Source organism: Staurois parvus, unplaced genomic scaffold (assembly GCF_062004578.1).
Source record: "Staurois parvus isolate SC_StPar_1 unplaced genomic scaffold, SC_StPar_1.0 ptg000315l, whole genome shotgun sequence".
Taxonomy (NCBI): Eukaryota; Metazoa; Chordata; class Amphibia; order Anura; family Ranidae; genus Staurois; species Staurois parvus.
Genome location: NW_028318111.1, coordinates 3301620 through 3319066, shown reverse-complemented (window position 1 = coordinate 3319066; position 17447 = coordinate 3301620). Strand labels below are relative to the sequence as shown.

Genomic DNA, 17447 nt, shown 5'->3' with positions numbered 1-17447 from the left:
TAGTTATATTGGTCCAAAAAAAAAAAGCCATACCTGGAATTCTTCTTTCAAGTATATATCCTTGCAATGTAAAAATATATGCAGTTAATCTCTGCAAAACAAGTGTGTTTCATCCCTTTTAAAAAAAAAAATGCAAGTATAGAAAAATATCCATTGATCTGTCAGAAATCAGAGTGAGTTAACAACATTGCCTTTGCATTGAAATTTCAACCAGCTTTGTCAGGCCTGCGTAGTTCTCCTTGCTGGACTACAGAACTGCTTTTCTTAATGGAGAGGGCGATGTGTTCTCTGGTCTAAAATTTGAATCTGGCTAGGGTTGACCACATTGCATGGAATGCTCTTTGGTTACCAAACAAGCAGGTTAAAGCCGCTAAAGTCACATTTTATTAATGTCTGTATTTATTTGTATTGGTGAATACTGTCACTGGGACTGAAGGAGATAGAAAACCCAAAATACATTTTCAGTGAGGGTCAGTGCTTGACAAATAATGTAACATTAAAGCCAAATTCTAGGCTTCCTGGACCTCTGAATAGTTTTTGTCCAAACTTGCTCAAATTAACTATTTCCATAGCGAAGTTATTCTGCTGCTCTCGGCTCTGTATCATACTGTAGTAGCATTAGTCACATACAGGGGTTGATTTACTAAAGGTAAATGGCTTGTGCACTTTACAAAATGCAGTTGCTTCAGAGCTTAGTAAATGAGGGAAAACTTCACTTTGCAAAAAATACCCAATCACATACAAGGACAAAAATAAAAAATGCATTTTTGCTTTCACATGATTGGATGATGAAAGTGAGCAGAGCTTCTGCTCATTTATTAAGCTCTTGAGCAACTGCACTTTGGGGTTGATTTACTAAAGACAAATAGTCTGTGCACTTTCCAAAGTATTCAGTGCTAACTTCCGGCAGCATCACAGGTAATTTCCTGTCTGCTGCAGGAACAAACCCTTGGATTGTCCAAAATGGAGCAGTGGGTAGATTGTGTCACAAAATCCACCTCAGCCTGTTGGAGAAAGCCTTGTTCATTGATAAAAAAAAATACAAAGCTTCCTCTCAATGGCTGGTAATCCGTAGCTCAACTTGATATGGGAAGTTGCTTTTGATGCTGCCAAAATTTAGCACTGTATGCTGATGCAACTACAGTAGGATACAACATGGACAGCAGCAGAATAACTATTGAAGAAAAAAATTGTTCCAGCCAAGCTGACCCAGACAGACTATTTCTTTAAAGTGAAAGTAAACCTGGTCCTAGATTATTAAGGTGCCCACAGAGTAATGTCTGGGTTGAGATGCTGGGTGGAATATGATGGGGCATAATCAACATTTACTGAAACAGAGTTGAAGGAAATGGTTTGTAAAGTAATCTGACTCAAGCTGCAAGCTGATACAAATGGTTACACTGGGGTTGATTTACTAAAACTGGAGATTGCAAAATCTAGTACAGCTCTGCATAGAAACCGCTTCCGTGTATTTTTGTCAAAGCTTAATTGAAGAAGCTGAAGTAAAGCTGCTTGGCTACAAAGCACAGCTGCCCCAGATTCTGCAGCATTGTTAATGCGGGCTGCACAGTTTTAAGGGCATCACCGCAGTAACACCTCCTGAATGCCTGTGGGCCACTGCTACACCACCCCAGGGGGCAGTACGCTTTACCGCCTGTCTGAAAACGGCCTAGTAGTTTGGACAGCGTTCCGAGTCAGCTGTGTTGTATAGATGCAGTACCCGTATGTAGTGGCTAGAGCCAGGTGAAATTCAGTCTTGGCACTCCAGATGACTTACTGCAGTGAGGTAAGGTCCCATTCACACTTGCTAATGGGGCCATTTTCAATTACCTATGGGAGTGGTGTGAATGGGGCCTAAAAGTCCAGTACTGGGATGCATTTTTCAAATGATTTGCAGGTTGCCGATTTCCCTGGCGCCATTCTATTCCACCAAGCTTCTCAATCCAGACATTTCTCTGTGGACACCTTAAAGTTAATTTTTTTGGCATGTGCTGTTTCGCACTATTTATTTTTTCTTTTATTGTGGAAGGTTATTTGATAGTACCTACAAATGGAACACCGCAGCTGTCAAGATAAATCCCAACAGTCCAGTATTTTATAAAGTCTGTGTGATCTAGATCTGTTCTCTGGAAAGTCCGGAATCTTACCTCCTGAACATGAATAGAGAATTTAGTTGGCCATACATGAATCCAAATTCAGCCGGTTCAGCAGGGACTGACTGAATTTCGATTCATGTGTGGCCACTGTGGTTTAGCAAAAATTGATCTATCAATTTGACTTCTGTTCAGCCTCCTTGTTTGTATACTTCCACTTGATGAGCTCTGCAGGCTGCAGCGTTGATCTGTGCATTTTGTTGTTGGGGGGAGTCTCCTCACTGTCAGAATACATTGACACAGCTGGGAGGATTTCCCCTTCCACATCGAAAGTGAATGAGAAAAAGAAAAACTGACCCGATTTCCCCCATCGACAACCTGCTGGTTTAACGAAAAACCTAACCCATGAATGGCTAGCTTTAGTCTTTTTATGAGAACACTTGTTCTAGTAACTGCCCTGTTAGAACATTTCCACCAGTTTTTGTTGTGTTTCCAAGGAAGCAAGTAATTTAAAAAAAAAAAAAAATCAAGATTTGGCTTTAGATATCTTTTAATATCCCAGAACACCGGTTTGATAAGATAATACTTTTATTTTTTATTTGTTTAGTTTGCTTTGTTATATGCTAAGGTTTATAAGAGTGTGCACCATGATGGGCTTGTGTTAATGGCATTAGTTAGAGATGCTTTGGAGATCATTCAGAATTCATTGACAGGTGCAATTGACCTCCTTTTTAAGTGGGTTTTAAACATGTATGGGAATGCAAAACCCTTCTGATGCAAAAAAAAAGAGCTTGAAGGCACAGACCCTTAAAGTGGATCTGTACACAAATGGTAACCTAAAGTTGTGTGAACAGTCCTGCTGTGTTGGATTTATAGGAGGTAAAATAAGGTCGGAATAATTTGTACCTTTTCCTGGAGAAAGCACCACTCAGGTTCTCTCCAGTGCTGATTACATGACAAACAGCCTGGGTCTTTACAAACATGATCTCTACTGAAGAGTAGTATCAGCCCCTATAAATGCTAATCCATCTCAGCAGAGATCACCTGCTTTGGTTTTTTTGTTACATGATCAGCAGTAGAGGGATCCTGGTGCAGCAGTTTCTCTAGGAGAAAAGTATTTTTAAGCTCTGTCGTTCTAGTGAATTGATGATGGTTCTGCTTAAATCTTGTGATATGTTCCCAACTTGAACTGAGAAATTAAGTCTCTTGTTTGACTTGCTATTTTCATAGGTCAGCCATTTTTAAACCCAGACGGCACTCCAGTTGTGTACAATCCTCCAGTAACTCAGCAGCCGGTTAGGACCCAAGTGCCTGCGCCCGTTCCCCCTCCTCCTCCACCACCACCACCTCCACCCCCACCACCCGCCCCTCCGCAGCAAGCTCCAAACCACATACTACCACAGGTATGTACTGAGCCAGACTGAAAAAGCAATGTCTTTCACTAGAATGTTACTTGGTCAAATAGCAATAGATTTTGTATAGCCAAGAGGCAGAAAACTAGACTGTACTACTGGATTTATTTCTGTGCATTTCAACTGATTAAAAAAAATTCTAAAGTCCAGGAACCTATGGTCCAGTGACCCATATTTCCCACCACTGATGATGATTCATGGACAGTTCTTGCCAGCAATAGTGTTTAAGCTTGCCCACACCCTTCAGTGTGATGGGTTACCACACTGGCCAGTAGGTATGGGCATGATGCAGGATGGGTTGGACAACCTTTCACACTACCAGGAAGTGTTGGGATCATGTTTTTAATCGCAGTGGCATGGGTTTCATGCATAGGGGCAGGTTCTTGCAAATATCTCTAGGTCCCCACACTTTATATATTATAACAGGCATACTGAATACAAGTACCGATTATGATTAAGCCCTATGTGGGTAAACATGTCAGAGGGGTGTTACGAATGGGTGGGGATTTGAACTGAAGCCTGTCTTTCAATTTCTTTAAGCTAGCCATAGACATTTTGAATCTTGTCTGGTTCAGCAGGAACCAGCTAAGATTCAAACCATTTATGGGCAGGCTGAATGTACCCAAGTCGATCAATCGTTTTGTTCAGCTTTGGTACAACCAACCTGCTGGATTGTATATGCAATTATTGCTAATAGCTGTTAAAGGCCGCTAGCAATAATCACGGTCTTCTCCCGGTTGGGATGGCTTACAATGGAGTTGAATATAGTGTGCTATTTCATAGCTTGGAGTGAGATGTGCTGTCTCTGCCAGCACCTGAATACAGAGTGGAAACCTGGGAGATCGATACTGCAGGCTTGGAGCAGTGCCAATCTGTTAAGGTTTTTATGTATGACCAAGTCTCATTGATTAACTTACTAACAACATATTCCACTGCAGGCATACTTCCCCCTCTATTCCTCCGACAGCTGGTGCAAGCTTCCGGCAGTCAGTGGCCGCTCCGTGTATGGCACACTCCAGTCCTTAGGACAAAAGAGAAGCTGCTCACTATTTTAAAAGCCAATGTTCACTTTTATTGAGTTGTCCAAAGTACAGACTAAATGGTGGCTAATGTGTTGTTAAATAATTGTGTGTTTATACTCTGCAGGACATTTTATCAATTTTGTCAAACAGCTGGGAAATGCTAAACAGGAACAGTGAGACAATTTGAGAAAGATTTATGATCATTAGGCATTGTCGTCCATTAATTCCTCCCTCAGCTGCTCTCAAATAGCTCTGTGACAGAATAAATCCTTTCCCTGACCACTTCCTAATTGGGCCTCTGTTGTGAGTGAAAATCGGTCTCCTTTCCAGTGGTAAATCTGTTGCAGACCTGTGCAAACCTGACTTATCTGACTGTCCAGAATTATAGGTGTAGGGGTCACAAATGAACAAAAAACATTGCATAGAATCGGCTGACAGGGAACTTGAGTCGCATCTACATTTGTCTCTAATTTGCTTCATAAATGTCCCTCTATGTGTGCTAGAAGACTGCCTTCTGTTTATAGCACCACGCCATGTTTTTCTTTGTGAGGTTAAGGTGTATGTAAAGTCAAAACTTTTATCTTTTTCTTTTTTAATTGTAGATGGAGTAGATAAAAGTTAAATCCCACTAGGTATTTATTGCCAGCTATGACTCTCTGAAGAGATTTCCTTTTACTGCCTGTCTTGGAGATGCAACTGGAAGTTAGAGCAGTTCTTCCCAGTAAGGGGAAAACCGATCAATAGATAGTCCTGTTCAGAGTTGTGTGCTGCCAACATCCCAAATACATCTACAAACTATTGAATTTCTCCCCTGGGGCTTTTTACAGCAATAGAAAACTGTTTGTATTGTATTATATAATGGTACATCCTCCAAATAGGTGGCACTAAATCATCACAATACCCATAAGTATATGGGTATTGTGATGATTTAGTGCCACTTGTTTGGAGGATGTACCATCATGCCAGAACAGCTTTTTTTATGTGAATATATTTTTAAAAATGTTCAAAGTAAATATGTAATATTTTATACAAATTGCTTTCTATTGCTGTAAAAAAAAAAAAAAAAAGTCCCATGGGAGCATTTCAATAGTTAAAAGTGAGGGGAATTTCCATCTCGGGTGTCACAAGAAATTTGTCCCCATTGGAGAATTTCCACTCGCCACTCTTTCTTATGAAAATTCTTAGACCCCTTGCACATGGAGCCATTTAGGAGCAGTACATCCCTCACAGCATTTTTAGGGTATCCAGGAGGGAGAGCTGCAGCCCTGTCATCAAAATCTATGGCAGGCTGAGTAGTACCTGTGTTTAATGCCCTATGCTTTCAGGGACAAAGACCTGCATTCTGGACATTTTGTTCTGAAACACTTAGGGCCCCCAAACATGGGTACCACTGGATACATTGCTCAACCCTATTCAGCCGCAGTCTGCTACAAACCTGAAGGCAGCAAGACTGGATACTTCACCTGTCCCTACCGGCACACTGCAGCTAGATTATTCTGTGTGCAAGGGACCTTAAATGTATGATCTTCCTTTACTTTCTTTCTCGGTGTCAGTGATCGCTTAGACCTGTGGTCTCCAAACTATGGCCTGGGGGCCGGATGCAGCCCTTTGCTAGCTTTTATCTGGTCCTTGGGACTTTATTCCCCCCCCCCCCCCACTGTCAGCAACAATGGGGCATAGTTCCTGACCCTGAAATTGGGGCACTATTTCTCCCACTGACACCAATGATGGGACACTTTTACTCCCCATAATACCAGTGATGGGATATTGTTTATTCCCACTGACACCAGGATGTCTTTTGCTCCAAATGATCTAACCCTTCCCTACTGTAGCCAAAATTAAAAAAAAAACGTGCTTTACATGCATTTTATCATGTCCATTTCTTTATCCCTTTTCCCCATTTTCAATTTTTCCTTTTGCAGGTCTATAAAAAATTGTAAGGGTAATATATGTCAAACTGAAGTTTTATTTCAACAAAATGTCTTGATGCTGATATTTTTTATTTTTGTGTTCCTTTTTGTGAAATGTATCACACCATTTTGTAAACTGTAATAGTTTTAGTCATGCATGTAAAAAATATACATTCAATGGTGCCAGGTAAGATTTGATTATTTATTCAGATTCCAGAAACCTCATTTATCTTAAAGTGGATAAAGTCTCGATCTGCAGGAATTTTTTATTTTATTTTTTTTTCTTCAATTTGCTTACTAAAAATCTTTTGCAAAAACAAATATCCGAGCCCAAATCACTCCTTTCTACAAAGAATATTTTATGTTTCTGGGTGACTTTGCCCTATGAGTCTTCAAGTGCTCCTTGCTCAGTGTCTTCTTGGTTATGCTGCTCTCTGCGGACTGTTAGGACACTGAATACTGCAGTGCAAACCACAACGCAGGCAATGTTTTCCTCTTGTCTGAATCCACTGCGTGCCATTCCAGCGGCGGGTAGGGAAGTGAGTAAGCAAAAAATGAATTGGCGCTGGCTGTGTGATAAGTGAGCTATCGAATGACCACCCTCTGGTGGAGGAATTAAATCCTCGCCCGGGGGCGTCTGCTGGAACTCAGGGTAGTCGTATTGCAGTTTTTAAACAGCTGTCAAAAAAGTTTGGTGAGTTAGTGTCTCGGATTGCAGCTGGGAAGTGTGACTTGACAACTGATCTGTGTTGTCGGATGGCTTCAGCTGCAGACACGAGGCCAGTTTAGAATTCTGAGCTGTGTTCCTGGACAGTCAGCTGTCATTAGACTTCTGTTAGTCTGGCTGAAGTTTAAAGCATCATTTTAAATTAGAGTATTCTGTTTATAGCAAGAAATGTTTATTATCTTTGCTTTGCACAGCCATTCTTACCATCTAAGCACTTGAAGCTAAAGGACGAGTAAATCTGTTAACACCTGTTAGAGTATGGTAAAATGGCCAAAACATGTTTGAGAAATATATGGAAAATTCTCAGTTTGTTTCAGGAATTCTCAACCAGGGTTCTTCCAGAGGTTGCTAGGGGTTCCTTGAGCAATTGCTGCCTCTCAGATAAGTTCCTAGTGACACCATTGATCTTTTCAGCCATCTGTAAAGGAGCGGGGGGGGGGGGGGGGATTCTTCCTAATGGCCACAAGTGTAAGGAGCATTCTTCCCACTGACCATCACTAATGTATCATGAGTTGCAGATGGTCATTTTTAGCAGGGGTTCCCTGAGACCAGAAAGTTATTTCAAGGGTTCCTCTGTATTGGAAGGGTTACAAAAGGCTGATTTAGAGGCATTATGTAACAACTGAAAGTGTGCCTTTGTGTAACATCACATTGATAAAGATATTAGAGAAAGTAGTATTTGTTTTTAACATAATGGAACTACATACCAGAATTTCATAGACCGTATACTTTCCCTGTATAAACTGCACTGTATGGCCAAAGATGTGTGGACTGCTGACCATCACACCTATGAGAGATTGTTGGATATCACTTTCTAAAACCATGGCCATTAATATGGATTTTGCCAATCACTAGAACAGATTTTCCACAGGATTTTTGCTTTTATGTGGGAATTTGTGTTTATTACAGGAATTTATATCATGCCATCAATTTACGCAGCAATTTATATTCCGTTCCAGCGTTCTCAGGGTTCCTTCAGAAGTTTGTAGGGGTTTCTTGAGCAATGAGCAATTTTTGCCTTTTAGAATCCCAAGGACACCATTGATATTTTTAGCTATCTGTAAGGGGGTAATTCTTCCCAATGGCCACAAGTGTAAGGAGCATTCTTCCCACTGACCATCAGACTAGTGCATCATGAGTTTTAGATATAGTAATTTTTTTTAGCAGGAGTCCCCTTAGACTAGAAAGTTATTTCAATGTTTACTCTGTGCTGAAAAGGTTGAGAAAGCCTGTTCTAGTCATTCACATGAGTCCTTACCTTCAAGGAGTGTACAATCTAAGGTCTCTATCTCACATGCACATATAATGTAGGACCAGTTTGGACAAGAGCCAATTAACCTACCAGCATATCTTAGGAGTGTAATAGGAAACCAGAGTACCCAGAGAAAAACCATAGGGAATTTGTGTCGTTTCATCTAAAAGAGCATTTGTGAGCTCCGGTGCTAATGTTGGATGAGAAGATCTGGCTCACAGTCAGCCTTCCAATTTATATCATAGGTTTTCAGTAGGGTTAACCTCAAGATTCCATGCAGGCCACTCTAGTTTTTCCACACCAAACTGATCAAACTATGTCTTTATGGAGCCCAACAATGCTGGAGTGGAAAATGGCCTTTCCCAAACTGTTACACTTGTGGTTACAAGTGTACAGTTGTCTACAATGCATTTGTATGCTGTAGTATTAACAGTACCCTTCAATAGGATTGCCTGAACTCAATCATTTGTGTGTTGTCCTCATACTTTGGCCATATAGTGTGTGTCACTGAGATGCTATTTTTGAATGTCCAAGAAACTCATTTTACGTTTTATTTAGAGACAAGCCTTGATGCACTGTGTTCTGACACCTTTTCTATCAGAACCAGCATTAACATTTTCAGCAAAAGTAGCTCTTCTAGTGAATCAGACTACATGGGCCAGTCTTCCCTCTCCAATTGCATCAATAAGCCTTGGCCACCCATGACCTGGTTTTCCTTCCTTGGACCACATTTGGTCAGTCCTGACCACTGCAGATCGGGAACATCCCACAAGAGCTGCAGTTTTGGAGATTCTCTAGTGGTCTAGCTCAGTGTTTCTCTGTACAATTTTGAGGCACCCCATTCTAAAATGTAAAAAACTAAATAAATAGGTGTATTTAGTGCTGCAGCATCCACACATAGGATACCCAACATTAGAGCTGATTTATTCTTACAAATCAAATACACGGGTACTGACTAGTATTCCAGTGTTTTACTTCTCCCTTAGTTTTCTCCCCTCACTCAGGTAATGTGGCCCCAGTGGTGCCAGAAAGGGGCAGGGAAAGGGCAAATAAGGATGTTGTGCAGGCGGCTGGAAGGTTGAAATGGTGGACAATTAAGATCTGTTGCTTTCTGTAAATAAAAGGCAGGCTTGATCCACCCATTGGCTCGTATGCAATTTGTGGACATTTTTTAGGCATTTTGCCAAGGTACCCCTAAAGAAACTTGAAGGTATCCTGGTTGAGAGACTGGTCTAGCCATTACAATTTGGCCATTGTCAGTTGCTCAAATCATTACACTTGCCTATTTTTTTTTTTTCTGCTTTCAACGCATCAACTTTAGGGGCAGCATGTTCATTTGCTGCCTGTTATATCCCGTACACTTTCAGGTGCCTTTGTAATGAGATAATCAATGTTGTTCACTTTGCTTGTCAGTGGTCACAATGTTGAGGCTGATTTTAATGCCCTGTACACACGATGAGAATATCGGACGAACGATCGGCCGTTTTTTTTTCAAAAGTGAAAAGGTTACTGAAGATACGAAAATTCTCCTACGAAGAAAAGAATTTCGAAAGTGATGTCATGTATTGCTTTGTATTGTATTTTCAGACGACTACTGTACTGATTAAATAAAAAGCGTCCGATCTGGTATCGTACGAGAAAATTTTTTGCCCTTGTTCCTTCGGATATTGTCGTACGAATTGTTGTGATCGGCTCTCGAAAGCTGAGTACGAACGATCCGATTATCGGACGATCGGTCTTCGTACGAAAATTTTCATATGACTTTCTTATAGTGTTTACGGGGCATTATTCTTGTGGGAGCGCAGCAAAGATGAGATTAAGTTTAGAGAGACTTTGTCATGGCAGCAATATTGCGCAAAGGGTGTTTTTGTTTTTTTTTTTATATTTGTGGTTTATTGGTTTGCATGCTCTGTTCAGATCAGTCATTGCTAAATGTACGGATGTAAGCTATGGTGATGGATTGTTATCGCTCTTGAAAGCAGGCATTTGGCGAGCTCAACCATCATTCATGATTTGCAGCCACTTTGTAAATTTAACTCCTAGTAACAATTGGATATTGTCAAGGTTTCAAGCCCTGTCAAAGCCTTCTTAGATGGTTTGAAGTTTGTTCAATACCTGTTGAAAAATTGTAGGTTACCCTGCAAGCCAGCACAGCGGCTAAGTGGTTGGGTTGTCCCTGTGTCTGCGTGGGATTTCTTCGGGTACTCCGGTTTCCTCCCACACTCTAAAGACATGCTAGTAGGTTAATTGGATCCTGTCTAAATTGGCCCTAGTATGTATGAATTTTAGGGACCTTAGATTGCAAGTTCCTTGAGGGTTGGGACTGAAGTGAATGTACAATATATATGTAAAGTGCTGCGTAATTTGACGGCGCTATACAAGTACCTATTGTATATAAGCCACCACTTGGCTTGACAAGTCCATTTGAAAAATCTGCTGAGCTGACTGGAAAATTATTGCAACAGGGACTGCATCTTATTAGATTCATTCCCTGTTCAGCAGCATCACCAAATTCAAGCATCCGCAGGTATTGCTCCTTTCTGAATACAATAGCCAACAGAGATTACACCATGCACACTGTTAGCGAGGATGGGATGGGGGAATTGATTGCTTGAAAATTGAACCATCTATAGCCAGTTATAGTTAGTAGGTTATGAGTTTACTGTTTTAGTACTTTGATATTTAGCTGCTTCATCAGTATTTTTGTACCAGGTCTGGAAGTGCCTTGCCTACATTCCACTATACAGCAAAAACATAATTCAAATTTGCAGAACACAATTCTAAAAAAAAAAAATAAAAAAATGTGAATGTCTGTGTTTCCAGTTCTGTTCTTCCTGTCTTATTAACTGAGTTTGTTCAACTGTTACTCCTTCAGCCTATCCGGTCTCTGCCATCTTCTTCGCAGCCTGTTCAGTACCCAGCCGTCTCTTATCCACCCCCGCTCCTGCAGGTCTCACCCACTCAACAGTACACTGTGGTACTTTCTATTGCTCTTCTCTTTGTGCTTTGTTGTAACCCGTGTGCGCTGCTTGATGTTTGTGTATGTGGTATGTATTTGTCTTTTTGTATCCGTTTGCTGTCCTCTTAGCCACATGTTAAGTTTAATTTAAAGTTGCTTAAATAACATTTCTTTTTGAACCTACCAAATTGTTTTGAAGTGAGTCTGACAGTCATTTTAAACCTTTAGGGCTTGTTCACACTTGCTTTGGTCTCTGAAGAGCCATCTGGTGCCTTGCACTTGGTGGTAGGCATAATTCCTGCCATGGCATGTGTGCATCACTGGCTGCTGCCTTTGCAGCTAAAGGGGGAGCAGTTGGGGGCGGGGACAGAAAATGACAGCCCAACTACTGGTTTTACCACCCCTCAACTTCTAGTGTCAGCAAGCCCTTAAAGATGAATTCTGGGTATGGTATATTTTTTCAAAGTTACATTCATCCAGCTTGGACCAATGTAATTATGTACACACCATACCTGTTAGGTGCCCCATGGAACCTGGACCACAGCACAGGACCTGGAAGCAAGTGTGAGATCACCAGGAGCAGAGTGGCCACCCTACTGTGCTCTGAGCACAGGAAGTTGGCCGCTCAGCATGGACGCCATTCAGAGAATGCTCTACATTTTCTGAATGAATAAAAAGCATTCTCTGATTGGACAACATTACTGACCCCCTCCACCTCGTCAAATCGTAGACTGCCTTGCAAGCATTCTCGACATGTGCTGAGCAGTCTGCCTCCTTTGTTTACAATGCATCAGGCCAACTTCTCAGCATAGGACCCAAGAACAAGTGGAGATCACTGAAGCAGTCATCTCTAGCTTCCAGAGGCATCAACTCGGTATAGTGTGTGTGTGTGTGTGTGTATGTATGTGTATATGTGTGTGTGTGTGTGTGTATATATATATATGTGTGTATATGTATGTGGATAGAGATGGATAGAGATTTATATAGATATATATATATATATATATATATAGAGAGAGAGAGAGTTACATTGGTCCAAGGTGGACCAATATAATTATAAAACATCCATACCTGGAATTCCTCTTTAAACCTCCTGCATTAAAAAGGGTGCAACAAAACTACCGGTTAAAAATGTTGGCCTGAAAAGCCTTGTTTGTATTTTCATGATTTCATCTTTGCTGAACTTGGGTTAACACTACAGGTTTTACATGAGCAGCAAGTACGTCAAGCTTTAGCAAAGCATTTGCTGAGTATTTGGCAAGCCTTATGAAGCCTAAAGTATACTTTAGGTCCAGTGTGGGAATGGTAAACACAGATTGGAGTGCTGCCTGCCACTTTAAACAAGCTTCTAGTAGGCTTCAGTAAGCTTCAGCTTTTACAATTTTTGTTGAAAGCCTGCTAGCAACTTGTGCAAAGTGACATTCATTTCTCTTATTAAGGCTTATCTGTTTCACATTTTCACGTTTTCTTCCAGGGTTCAACAAAGCTGTTCAAAGCTTGCTGAAAGCCTAACAAAAGCTTGCTTTATATGCAAGGCCTTCCATTACCAGCCATTATTGGGGTGCAACTTCAACCCTAAGGCTTCGTTTACACTTACTATTGGGGTTTTACCACCCCTCAATAGCAACGCCCCTCAACCGCTCCCCCTATTGCTGCTGAGGCAGCAGCTGGGGCTGTACACAGTTATACCCCCTCTCGCGCTCAGCGAAGAACTTATTCAATTGAATGAGGCCTCATTGCAACCCCCCATGCAACGACACACATTTTATGCATTTGCTGCATGGTTGTCCGTTAATTAGGAGGTTAAAATAGGTGGTGAAGAGGTGATGTGCCGCTTCCTCACCATCTGCCTATTGCTGTTTGAAGAGCGATCCGAACGTGCATTGCGTTTCGGACAGCAAAGCAAGTCTAAACGAGACCTTAGGTGGACCTTTCACTCCAAACTGGGCAAATCTTTTTAATTACTTTTACTTAGATTTTCTGAAAAGGGTAACCATGAAGATTTGTCCAATTTGGGGTGAAACGCCTGCTGTAAATCATTTAAATTGTCGGTTCAGATCCAACAGCAACTGTATGTCTTCATCTTCTGTATTAAACGCAACATCATGAATCCCATTCTTGCCACTTATTGTAATCTCAGTGGTACATGCTGACAGATGAGGAAACAGCTGGAAAGTGTTACATTCCTGCTGGTCATTCTTTGATGCAGTACGCCAAAGCAAAACTTGTGCTTTCTGTTGGCCGCATACACACATCCCTAGATAAAGCTGAATTTATCTTAATATTTGTAGTGTTAATATTTTAGCTGATTTTATTCTAGCTTAGAAAAAGCAGGAGGTTTAGTATGCTGCCACTCTTTAGTTCACAGGTATGCAAGTTGACGACTATATATAAAGAAACTACACACTGATTATACTAAGAGAACAAAGTTGATGTTGTCTCCAACCAGATTCCAGCTACATCATGTCAGCTACATCATGTTTAGAAAATATAAGTAGACCTTTCTTTTTTTTCTAAAAGGAAAGTATTATGAATGTTTACTTGTACTTTGTAAGTTTATTATTGCATTGTTTAAATTTGAAAGTGACTCATGTTTTACATGCTTGCCTTAAAATGCTTTTGTTATTGCAGTAAATATGCATTCATTTCAAAATGCTGCATTTGCAAATCAAACACAAACATATGTGTTCTAACGAAAAGTGTTCAAGAATAAAAGGCTCAGTTTGACCTGCTTTGCCTCCAGTTCAATAGCAACTCACCAGGATATTCTTTGTCCAAAGAAACCGTGTAACACGAAGCAGGTCAAACACAGCCTTTGATCCACCATTTGTATTGCTCTATTAAAGTCGATGGGATTTTACTGGCCCACGTGCGATAAAGACGTGACATGCAGAAAAATGACAGTAGTCAACTTGAGCCCTTAATTTGGCAACACACAGCTGAAATTTCTAGCTGTGGGTGTTGAACAAACTTCTGAAAAATCAAAGGATCAAAATGAAACATTATACGTTACTGTACTCTATCCAGTATCTGGACAAGAGCCAGCAGGGGAGATTCCTCCATCCACACTGGTTGGAAGAATCTATTTCTCTCATTCAGCCCACAGAGAAGAGATGTCAAAGTGTAAATGGCTAGCCTTAGTCATACAGGGACTCTGTAGTTTTAAATGAGTCAAACTTATAGCTGAAGTTTAGGTATGGAATTTTTTTACGTATTTAGTCTGGTCCAAACTGGACCAATGTAACTATGTACGTGCCATACCTGTGAAAGCTGGAAATCACTATAATGGGCACTGCCACTGCAGTGATCTCTGCTAGCTCCTGTGCCAAGTGGCTGCTCTGCTGTATTGTGGACACAGGAGGTGGAGGTTGCTTACTTGGCATGGGTGCCATTTAGAGAACATTTTGTATTCCTTCAATGAATGCAAAGCATTGTCTGATTAGTTGAGGTGAAGAGGCGGTGACCTTGCTGAATGATGCCTGTGCTTAGTGAACTCAGTGTGTTCAGTAAGTAGCAGGGCAGCCACTCAACTGTCCAGTAGTGTTAATTCCATTGAAGAAAATTCAACGTCAAAATTAACACTCGTTATATATCACAATGGCTAAATTTGTGGCTGTAGTGCATGTTCAAACCTTATTTCTATTAATAACCTGTTAGATTTTTACTCCAGAAGTGTATGAGTTTGGTAATTCTAGAGAAATGCTTAAATAATGCTTTACAATTTAACTAAATTCATTAGATTTCAGTGCAGTCAATGAAAATATGACTAAAACTAAAACAATTCAAACGACTAAAATACAACTAAAACCACATTTTAGTCAAGACTATGACTAAATTGAAATTTGACGTCAAAATTAACACTGCCGTCCAGAAGCTGGAGGCACTCACTATGGTAGCGGCCCCTGCTACAGTGATTTCAGACTTCTTTGGTGATCCCCAAGGTATGGCACATACATACTTGATCCAAGCTGGACCAATTTGACGATGTAAAATATGCCATACCTAAACTTCAGCTTCAAAGGCTAACTCTAAACATGATTTCACTATTTTCATACCTCTTGGTATGCCATGTAAAGTCATTTCATCAAGCCTTTCTTCAAACTGCAATAAAAACTTTTAGTTTTCCAGTATAAAACAAATCCCATGCTTTGAGCCTTCTCCAGATGTCACAGGTCTCATAGACCACAGCACTGTTGTCCAGTCCCTGTCCCTCCATCTCTGCACTCTGCAGGTCTGACACCAGCACTGGTGTGGAGTCTCTGCCCCTGTCTCCACGATCTGCAGGTCTCAGACACCAGCACTGGTGTGGAATTTCTGCCGCTCGCATTGTTTGCTGTACATCTTGGACACCAGCACTGGTGTCATGTCTCTGTCCTGCCCTCTGCTTGGTTTTTCACAGAACTAAAATGAGACCTGCAACACTCATGTCCAAATATAAATATTTCATCTGTGTATATAGCCATTTGCTGGTAGTTGACCTATAATTTTCCCAACCTTGTTTCATATGTTTTTGTGTTTTTTTTTTTTTTATGAATGAGCTCATATTACAGTAAACGAGTTGATTAATTTTGACTGTGAGATTTAAAAAAAAAAGTCATTTTGAAATCATTCTAATTCTTAGGAAATGTTGCAGTTTTTGATTGGTATGGTTCTTCTGAACTGCTTCCGAGGAAGCAAAACATTTCTGCAAGTAATAAAGGCTAAAGCCCAGCAGAATTAGGAGAGAGACAGTCTGAATCGGTACAGCGGTATTAAAATGAATTGCATTAAAGATTGGGTGATTGATTCATCAGTTATGATGTGGGTTCATTGGCGCAGATGAGATGCCAACCTCTCCAATTTCTAAATCTTCCTTTAGACGTTTTTAATTAAATGAAATTGTTCCGCTGCGCTGGGATTTGCTTTCATTTTGAGCACAGAGATTTCCTAGGGATTCTTTTTTGTTTTTTTGTTTTATCTTTCTTTTTGGTTTAGACATTTGCATCTTCGTTTTAACATTTTATTAAAAATAAGCAACTTTTTGTGTTTTTAAGTTGAAAAGGGAGTGTAATTTGGAAAGTAATTTACTCCTTGCTACTTTTTTTTTTTTTCTCCCAGTGTGAGATTTTGATGTGTAAACAAAAAAAAAAAAAAAAAAAAAAAGAAGAAAAGTGGATATCACGGTATAAGCTGGCCATACATTACATATGGTGCATCTTGATTGCAGTCTCTGTACAATCTCCTTTAGACTTAGCAGCAATTCATTTTAATATCCATTCAGTTTATATCCAATCATTTTGCCCATTGCTTTAGGCAACTTTGAAGCGTAATTGTACAAATATGGCATATTGGATGTCCCAAAACAGAGCAGCAAAATATACCAACTTTTTGATTTCCAGATAACTCTGAATAGAAAATTAGTGTTTTCACAGTTTTAAAAGGTGGAGCTGTTGGTTTACCCTGCAATAAAATCTTTGCCCTTAAGGATAGTAATGATCCAGGTTATGGTATAACTTGTAGTATATCACGTTTAACCGGACTTGTTCTCTAATGTTGAAGTTTTGCAGCTCATCCAAGCTACTTCTCCAGTTCTAGTATCATGAACATACCCCAGCATTTACAGTGCGTATAGAAAATAATTGCCCCCCCCCCCCCTGTTAAAATCACATTTTGTTGCTTTGCAGCCTGACATGAAGACAGTTTGTGCCTTATCCAGCTGTATTTATACTTCCAAGGGAAAGATACAACGCCAAATGGCAGAAAATAAAAAAAATTCAAAAACAATCAGAGTTGGAAAAAAGGATCACCCCCTTGTGTCAGTATTTTGTTGAACCACCTTTTGCTTTAATTCTAGCCTGTAGTCTGTTGGGATGCAGTATCTCACAGAAGTGAGTACACCCCTCACATTTTTGTTAATATTTTAGTGTGACAACACTGAAGAAATTACACTTTGCTACAATGTAAAGTAGTGAGTGTACAGCTTGTATAACATGTAAATTTGCTGTCCACTCAAAATAACTCAACACACATTTGTGTAGCCTGGTCCACCGGGACCAAGTAGGGTTCGTCCCCGGGAGGCAGGCGGGTGATAAC

The 17447-nt window shown here is 40.4% G+C and overlaps 1 protein-coding gene across 10 annotated transcripts in view; it reads left to right on the top strand.

The window, feature by feature from the left end:
* R3HDM1 (R3H domain containing 1) overlaps window positions 1–17447 on the top strand; it is a 261433-nt gene that overhangs the window by 197402 nt on the left and 46584 nt on the right. For 8 of the 10 annotated variants that reach the window (XM_089683588.1, XM_089683587.1, XM_089683590.1 and 5 more), the window contains 2 exons: window positions 3324–3496; window positions 11292–11393. In XM_089683588.1, the coding sequence (XP_089539714.1) occupies window positions 3324–3496; window positions 11292–11393 (275 nt within the window). The remainder of the gene's footprint in view (window positions 1–3323; window positions 3497–11291; window positions 11394–17447) is intronic. The other 2 variants (XM_089683594.1, XM_089683591.1) reach the window with 1 other exon arrangement.